At 30.0% G+C, this 8,477-nt stretch overlaps 1 protein-coding gene across 1 annotated transcript; it reads right to left on the reverse strand.

The window, feature by feature from the left end:
* Window positions 1-4,368: 4,368 nt before the first annotated feature.
* On the reverse strand, window positions 4,369-7,969 carry LOC129310580 (probable xyloglucan endotransglucosylase/hydrolase protein 30). Its single transcript, XM_054952466.1, has 4 exons — window positions 7,670-7,969; window positions 7,459-7,559; window positions 7,038-7,246; window positions 4,369-5,085 (listed from the first exon to the last, which is right to left on the reverse strand). The coding sequence occupies exons 1-4, from the start codon at window positions 7,899-7,901 to the stop codon at window positions 4,563-4,565; spliced, it is 1,065 nt and encodes a 354-aa protein (XP_054808441.1). The 5' UTR covers window positions 7,902-7,969; the 3' UTR covers window positions 4,369-4,562.
* Between the last annotated feature and the right edge of the window lie 508 nt (window positions 7,970-8,477).

The following is an 8,477-nucleotide window of genomic DNA, read 5'->3' on the forward strand; positions in this document are numbered from 1 at the left end:
GAAAGGAAATTTGAGATAAATTCAATAGATTACAAAAATATTAGACAATTTCAAATATAGTTAAATATTAAATGCCTACAAATATTTTCGTAAGATGATTCTGCACTGCAGGGAGGAAAAACAAAATAAAATTTTGCGCACTCACTTACTTTGCAACCTCAAAAACGTTTTTTTTTTGTAATCCCATCTTGTGGATAAATGGTGGCCTCACATATATTTGGGGATGCATTTATCAGATTTATCTAACACGGCTATATATTTAGGATTTGAACTCAAAATCTAAGATAAACTGATTTAACTCCTTTTCTTTCGACCAGTTGAACAAAGATCCCTCATACTTCAAAGACATGTTGATAAAAGAAAGTTGAACTGGGCTGATAAACACAAACTAAGTGGGTCAAGTCTAATGATGAAGTCACATTATCCTAAAGGTAGGCAAATGCACCCTCTCATTTTGTAACTTTACATCCTATATTCTAAATTAAATAAAAATATTTGAGTTCAAAATCTTAAAAAATGTGTAACATTTTAAAGATGGAAATGAGATATAAGAGCATACTTATATAAAAGACCCTATTAGCATATTCAATATAATTTTTGAAAAAGAAAAATAATCATCAATCTACTTATATAGTTATAATTTCAGTTATAGTATAATTATTATTTTTAAAAAATTATTAAATTTTAAATTAAATTATCTTGCATCCTTTGCTCCACCACAGGTCAATTCTATCCCTTAGATCTCAATGTTGTGGACAGTCACATATTATACATAACCTCGAATCAAGTTTCTTGTATAAATAAATACAATGAAAGTCAATCCAATTATTAAGAATCAAACATGATGTGCATAAATTTATTTAACAACAAAAACATTTTTTTATAAATAATTTGGAGGGTAAATTATATCTTTAATTTAAAGGACTGAAAAAATTTCCTCCATGAATTTCAGTATAAATACAAAGAGCTTTTGTTTCACTTATTTGATGCTTGGCTCGATTTTGTGCAAAATTTATTAATTTATTTCTTTTGGGTATAATCATTTGGTATTCAAAGCCGACAATCCTGATTAATCTGAATTCGAGCACCATGGAATTTCAAAGAAGGTGACTTTTTCAAGAATATTTTTTCTATTTTCATCGCCCTAAGGATCAAATTCAAAAGCTAATAATTAAAGGAACTCAAACCGTTTGTCACTTGAGCGATCATACGTTGGTGAAATTTAGTTTTAGTTGATGGCTGAGCTTGACAGAATTAGAGTGGACATGGACAATGGAGTCGAGTCGGGCTGGCTAATAAAACCATCGTTCATAATGAAATAACATTTCTCACCTTAAAAATAAAATTATATCAATTCCTATAAAATAATCTAGAGTTAACCAAATTGGTTAGTACTAGTGATATGATAGCGTGCATAGTTTTAAGTTGGAAGCCACTAATACCATGATTTTAACAAAACGACTAAGTACTTTTTTCAAAATTACGATTGTAGATGTTTTGGTAAAAATATGATTTTTTTTATACAAGGTAAAAATATGATTTTTAATTCATGAACATTTTTTAAATTATCCGTATAGTATTTGAACTTTGATTCATGAGTCAAAACAACTTGAATATTTTAATTTCTTAACTTGAACAACTCATTCTTTATAATTTTTTGATTTCATGTAATTTAGTTTTTTTATAATTCTTTAATTTAATAAATTACAGTAACTGCATCATAATGTACTAAGGTTTATGAATAAAATTGATAATTGAAAAAAAAATTAAAGAATAAAAATTATATTATCATGTTCTTTCAACGTAAAATCAAACAGACATCATCTTCTTTTTTTTTTTACCAACAAACACACATCATCTTGATATGACTAAATCTAACTTAATATTGACGAGCATAATCAAACTTGTGGGGTCAGGTTTTGGCCCCTAATTTCTACATTGACATATTCATTTGTACGAAGCAACATCATGAGGTGAACTTGAGCAATCTTTTCTCATTTGTTGTTATATATGTTTCTAGATCCGTTTAACACAACCTCTTTGGCTTTCATGTACACACACCAAGTAAGAAAGTAAAATTAAATTGGTTCAAATTGTCAAGCAAATTAGGTGGTGACATTGTCAACTCTTTAACCTAAGCTCTCATATAGTTGACCCTAATAATTTTTTAAAAAAATACTACTTTTAATCTCTACACTTTGTTTAAATTTTAATATAAATATTTTACTTAATTTTCAATATTTCAAGTCCCTACACTTTTCTTCGTCTACAACATTGATGTCTACATTTTCAAAAGAAAGTTGGCATGACATAAACGGTATTAATAATGTTAATATATCAATCAATATCATTAATTTTGTACATATATATGAAAATGATACTGACATAAAATTATTTAATAAGCAACAATTTAAAAAGCCTACATCAAATAAAATCAAATGGTTGATCTGGACTTTTTAAATGATCAGCAAAAAGCCTAAATTCCATATAGGCTTTTTTTTAAAACAAAATTTGCTCATTAAAAATTTCATGTTACTGTCAGTTTGACACATGAGTATAAGATTAATAGTATTAATTGATATACCAGTATTATTAATACTATTTGTGTCATGTCAACATTTTTATGAAAACATAGGGATCAATGTTGCGATAGAGGAAAGTATAAAGACTTGAAATATAAAAAAAAATTGTAAAAACCTATATCAAAATCTGAACAAAATGTAGGAACAAAAATAATGTTTTTCCTGTGTTTATCCTCCAAAACTGCACTGTATGAAACCCCAGGGAAGTGGAAAATCGAGTTGCGGTTGACCAACCATAATTCATTGCACAAATAACCTCTTGCCTACGTTGTATCTCTTAAATTTCTGAGTTGCCAAGGAACCATTCTGAACATATATTTTTAAACAATTACGTGAGAATTTTTGCTACTGTTTTGAATTTCCCAGTTAGACCAACCATTCATCATGATGAATTATTATATATTTATATATATATATACACAATCACGTATCCATGTATTTAAAGAGTAAATGAAAGAAATTATTTGAACGAACAACTTTCACAAATCTCCCTCTATCAATCGATTCTCTCACATATAATTGATATGGCTTTTATTAAAAAAAATATATTGAGTGTAAAATTGTGAATTGTATTGTTCATAACTTTTTAAACATAAAAATTAATACTAATAAAAGTTGGTTATAAAAAATTGACTTATAATTTTAGAATTTATAAATATAATCAAAACAAATTGACAACTAATTCTTATAAATAATATCGGCAAAATGCATGTAAGTACGTGTCTATTTTTTCAAAATATAGCAAGTGGTGAAGGAAAAAGAAAGTTTAACTACTAGTTTAGTTAATTAGATTCAATAATATACCAACTGATAGGATCAATTCATATATTTCAACTAATGCTCAACGGACAAACAATAACTGATAATTTAATTAGTCGGTTCACCGGATATCTGAACCAAACGGATAATCATATATTAATAATTCATCTCTCTCTCTCTCTCTCTATATATATATATATGTATGTATGTATGTATGTATATGCAAATGCAACTATCTTGGGACATACTTTGTTTTAACTTGTCGCGAATACATAATAAAAATCACATCACTTTGTGTTAGCTAGAGACATGATGATATATAATTGAAGATTCATAAAATCAGTACCTTAAAATGTTTACTTAGAATTAATTAAAAATAACATTAACCATTGGGCATTGACGATATATATTTCTTCATAAACATATAATATAGCAAACGATGTAATGAAATTATTTTTATATGGATAAAGGTTTTTTTCTTCTTTTAAATGTAACGAGAGGACAACAATGAACCGTTCCTCCGTCCAATGATCATGTAGTAATTGTCAAGTAATAATATTATTATTATTCATTTTTTTTAATTATAAAAAATAATGAAACTTCCGGCCAAAAATGCCAATATGAAACTACGCATCACAGCCACAGGTAGGTATTTTGTCATTTTAAAATTATACTAATTGATAATTATTAATTAATTATTGATTTCAACCAATTGGTCGGTTTCTTCGGTTTCAATTAATTTGATCGGAACGTAAGGGAACTATACAGTGCTCGATCAGAAAAGATAGCGTGCATGCTGACCAAAAAATGTTCGTTCTCTTGATATTTTTCTTTTAATTATACATTGATCTTCATATTTTATTATTTTCTTTATATCGAGGGCTGGAAAGATTGTGTCTGTTTTTTTTTTAAATTATTTTTAGTTCAACTAGTAAATAATAATATTTTTTTAAAAAAATCCTAAGTCTTGGCGAAACATTCAATTAGCTTATCGACCCTACGAGTAGTAACAGGTTCAATGGAGACATCGCGATAAGGCCAAATTTATTGAACGAGGTCAATCTCTGACCCAAATTATTAACACATCTCCACCACATCTATTTAATTACATGATCACGCTTCAAATGTTCAAAAAATGACCCTGTTTAATGAAATTGTTTTTATTATTCCTATAAAAAAAATGCCACACATTATTATGTACACATATCCGCTCAATCATTATCAGTCAGCCTCATCACTATCATCCACCGGTGTTACGTTTCGGCTTCTCCGCCTAGAATGTCGACGGTGGCTGCCGCCAAACTTCAACCTACCAGTTTCCTTAAACCTCTGTTTCTCCGACGGGTCAATGACACATTCAGGCAACGGCACAGGGTACCTCAATGTATCATAACAATAAGAGTAGTACATGTAACGCTGGCGGAACCGACGCATGGCGAAGCGGCTCATGGGGGTGATGGTGGCGTAGTCTTGGGCTAGGAGATAGGCGTGTCGGTCGGAGCAGACGCCGTCAATGTCTGAAACCTCTTGGATCGGGTCGACGGAACAACCGTGAAGGGCTAGGTCTTTGAATTCAGCAACAAAAGGTGCATACTTGTAGTTAACTTTGTATTTGCCACCAGAGGTAGCCCAATTTGATGCGTCCCATATTGTGGCGTATAAGGACATTGGCTTTGAAGGGTATTCTTGTCCCATTGCTTCACTACGTACCACTTCTCTTATTGGAACTTCATCGATGTAGAATCTGCATTTTAATTAAATTAACGTGTGTGTACATCAATTTCATAGTTAATTAATTATATTATATATATAGGCACGACCAAGATAATCATAAAAGAAGTTGAGATTTTAATTTCTTTTTTAACTAATAGGTTAGATAATTATAAAGATTATATTTAAAATTATATTTTTTATTGAAATGTTCTTATATTCCCTCCGTTCACATATATTTACTTTTTTCTAAATTAATTTTATCTTTTTATATTTATTCATATTTAATAGAATATTTTATCTTAAAATAAATATAAAGAAATTTATTTAATAGGATATTTTAAAAAAATAATAATTATATCTTAAAAGACTAAAAATATTTTACATTTTTTAAGACCTAACCTCTCAAAAAATACATTATATTTTGGAAACAGAAGGAGTATTTATTATTTATATTAACTCTATAAGAACAATGGCACACGCACATAATTTTAACATAAAAATTAAGTTAGATAATTATAAGTTTGGAAGAAATCAAACCCTTCATGCATGGTTTCTGAGGCAAAAATGTAATGTTGAAACAGAAATTAATAATACATTTTCAATAGGTTTAATTTAATAAAATAAAGTGGCTTTTTTTTTTGGGAGTGTCAAGGAATAAATTGCATTTTTTGTGATATCACTCCAACAAAGTGTAATGAAGCTGAAGTTTACAAAAATAAAATTAAGAAATAAGTTAACCCGTGATGATCAAGTTTAAATAGATTGTAATTAGTTGCTATTCTTAAAAGAGGGCTGCCAGCTGCTCTAGAATCCAATTAGGTGGAATTATGGGAACAAAGTATATAGGAATCTATGAGCTAGCTAGCTTAGTTTAGTAATCTAACAAAAATTGTCATCGTTTATGTAATAAAATAGATTAAACAATTCAACCCATCACATGCTTCATGAACTAATTCCCTCTTTTATGTTTCATAATATTTTTTGTGGGCTCCTTTCTACAACACACCATTTTGACCTACTTCTTTCATTTTATTATTATAAAATTCTAATCGACGAATGGTTCAAAGAAATTTGTTAGACTCATATATATCGATTAATTTTGTATTATGCAATTTCCTAAAGAATTATGTGAGGAAAACAATTCAAGTTTATTTGATTTGTCACATATATTTAAAAAAAATAATGAAATTATATATATATTTTTTTTTTTAAAATATCAAGTTGGAAATAAATTGTTGGGGGTCTATTTAAAAAATCATTCAATCATAAAGCATCACATTACTATGGCTAAGACCATGCTTTTAGAAAATGAAAAGTGATATGCTACCTTTTGTGGTTCAGAAGCTTTTAGAAACATCCAACGCGCAATCCTAAGCTCTATTCTTCCTCATGTTAAGTCAAACCAATTAATTTCAATTATGAGTGTGAAATCTTCACTGTCAAGTTAATTAGATTATATATACTTTTTCTATATTAAATTGGGACCTTGGATTTTTATCATCGCTCATATATATCCCCATCCTCTCCTTCTTTCCTAAGCTATATTTATATGATAAATAATTGAAACAGATTTTCATCCTCCATATAAAATAAAGTTTAAAATTTGTCTTTTTTAAGAAGAATCATATTTTAATTTAAAATTTAAAATCGTATGCCATCATGAGTTGATAGAGTTCATAATCTCTCTCTCAATATATCAATTCTTGAACACGTTTTTATACATTTTATTATCCATTAACATCATTGATCATTTATTTATATCTATCTGCTAAATACGGTATATGCAGTTTTTCAATATATATATATATATATATATAAGATCTCGTTCCCTAGCTATTACTTAATTGACTCTCTGAAATTAAATTGTTGCAGTGCAGACAAAATCCAGTAACGATCCAAAATAATAATAATAGAAGTATGGTAAAAAAGAAAACAAAAAAAATTAAAATTAAAATTAAAGAAGAAAGAGAACGAAGCACTTACATGATATTGGTCGGAGTCCAGAGGATGCTGTATCGGTGAAATTGCTTGGTCGGGTCGAACCAGAGACGATACCGTTCTTCTCGGCCTCGGTGGGTGCTGCCGTTTCCGTACAAGTTCGTCTGAAACCTCCACGGCTTCCCTCCGATATTCCCTAAGAATTCGAAGTCCAACTCGTCGTGCGTCTTCTCGAACACATCGCCGTTTGACGTCTGCACATATTTATATACATATCGTCAAAACTGTTTCAACCACCTACGATTTGTCGTTTCAATCTAACCCTGCCGCGTCCTCACTTTCATTTTTTTTCCCCCGACAATTCCCACCGCTTTCTCAGAAAAATTTCATGAATTCATAATTTCCGATATATAAAAAAACTTCGAATTTGTAATTCATGGAAATATATATACACACACAAACTCACATAAAATGCAACGCAAATGCCTGCTGTATAATCTGAAGGCAATTTGATATTGGCGCTGAAGAATCCATACTGATACATATCGGAGGAAATGAAACCCGAACCTGTTTTAGCATATAAAGAATTATTTTCATCATCTTCTTGGATATCAGTTTCTTTATTAAAAAAAAAAAGGGAGAAGAAGATGATATATGGGGGAAATAAAGGGAGGGACCTGTGAAGCGATCGAGGAGGAGGCGGACACCGTGGCCATCAGGGGAGCGGACGACGTTGGAGTCGCCGAAGAGGGGAGAGTAGGCGGCGTTGAAGGGGATGGAGGTGAGGTTGAAGGCTGCGGCGGCTATGGCGAAGGAAGACGAGAGGAAGAGAGAAAGAAGAACAAGAGATAAAAATGGAAACATGCCTCCAGTTTTGGGGGATGTGCCAAAACAACGTAAGAGAGGCATAGTAGTACTGATCTTATGTTTCTGTTTTGTTTCTCTCTCTCTCTCTTTCTCTGTTTCTCCTTCGCACCTCTTTGCTTCGTGTTTAAGTTTATATTTATACTCAGAACCCTCGAGATGATATATACGATGATCATACCAATTTCTCTGCGTACGATGTGTATATACATATATATAAGCTAATATTTGTGTGTTCGGATTCTCGGTGTTTTGATCTTATTTTATTTTTCAGTTTTTATCAACAGTAACGCTCTTGACTAATGAGTATGTTACGGGAGATATATATATATATATATATATATGTACACACACAGTATTATAACATATGTAAGTTGATTATTAATACAATGATTTTTTTTTTCGTTTTCTTTTTACCAATCATAGGTCTTTTTTCAGGATTGTTAGATTAATCAATAGTATCAGAATTAGTCTCACAGTACTTTGGGTAAAAAAAATTTAACCAACGGTGTAAGATTTATGTCAAAAACGTATAATTAGCTTGAGTGCTTGACCTGAAATAGTCGAAATTTGATATGATTTTTTATTTCATGATCGCTTGATAAAATAATAATAACAATA

The sequence above is a fragment of the Prosopis cineraria genome, unplaced genomic scaffold (assembly GCF_029017545.1).
Source record: "Prosopis cineraria cultivar Desert tree isolate PC_DT_omini unplaced genomic scaffold, ASM2901754v1 PC5, whole genome shotgun sequence".
In the NCBI taxonomy this organism is placed as follows: Eukaryota; Viridiplantae; Streptophyta; class Magnoliopsida; order Fabales; family Fabaceae; genus Prosopis; species Prosopis cineraria.

What these genes read in the sequence shown, in the direction of transcription:
- LOC129310580 (XM_054952466.1), bottom strand. Translation starts at nt 7,901, where the DNA reads ATGCCTCTCTTACGTTGTTTTGGCACATCCCCCAAAACTGGAGGCATG. An exon ending in GCATTTGCGTTGCATTTTAT is followed by an intron (nt 7,247 to 7,458) that starts GTGAGTTTGTGT and finishes AAATATGTGCAG; the next exon opens with ACGTCAAACGGCGATGTGTT. An exon ending in TGGACTCCGACCAATATCAT is followed by an intron (nt 5,086 to 7,037) that starts GTAAGTGCTTCG and finishes ATTAAAATGCAG; the next exon opens with ATTCTACATCGATGAAGTTC.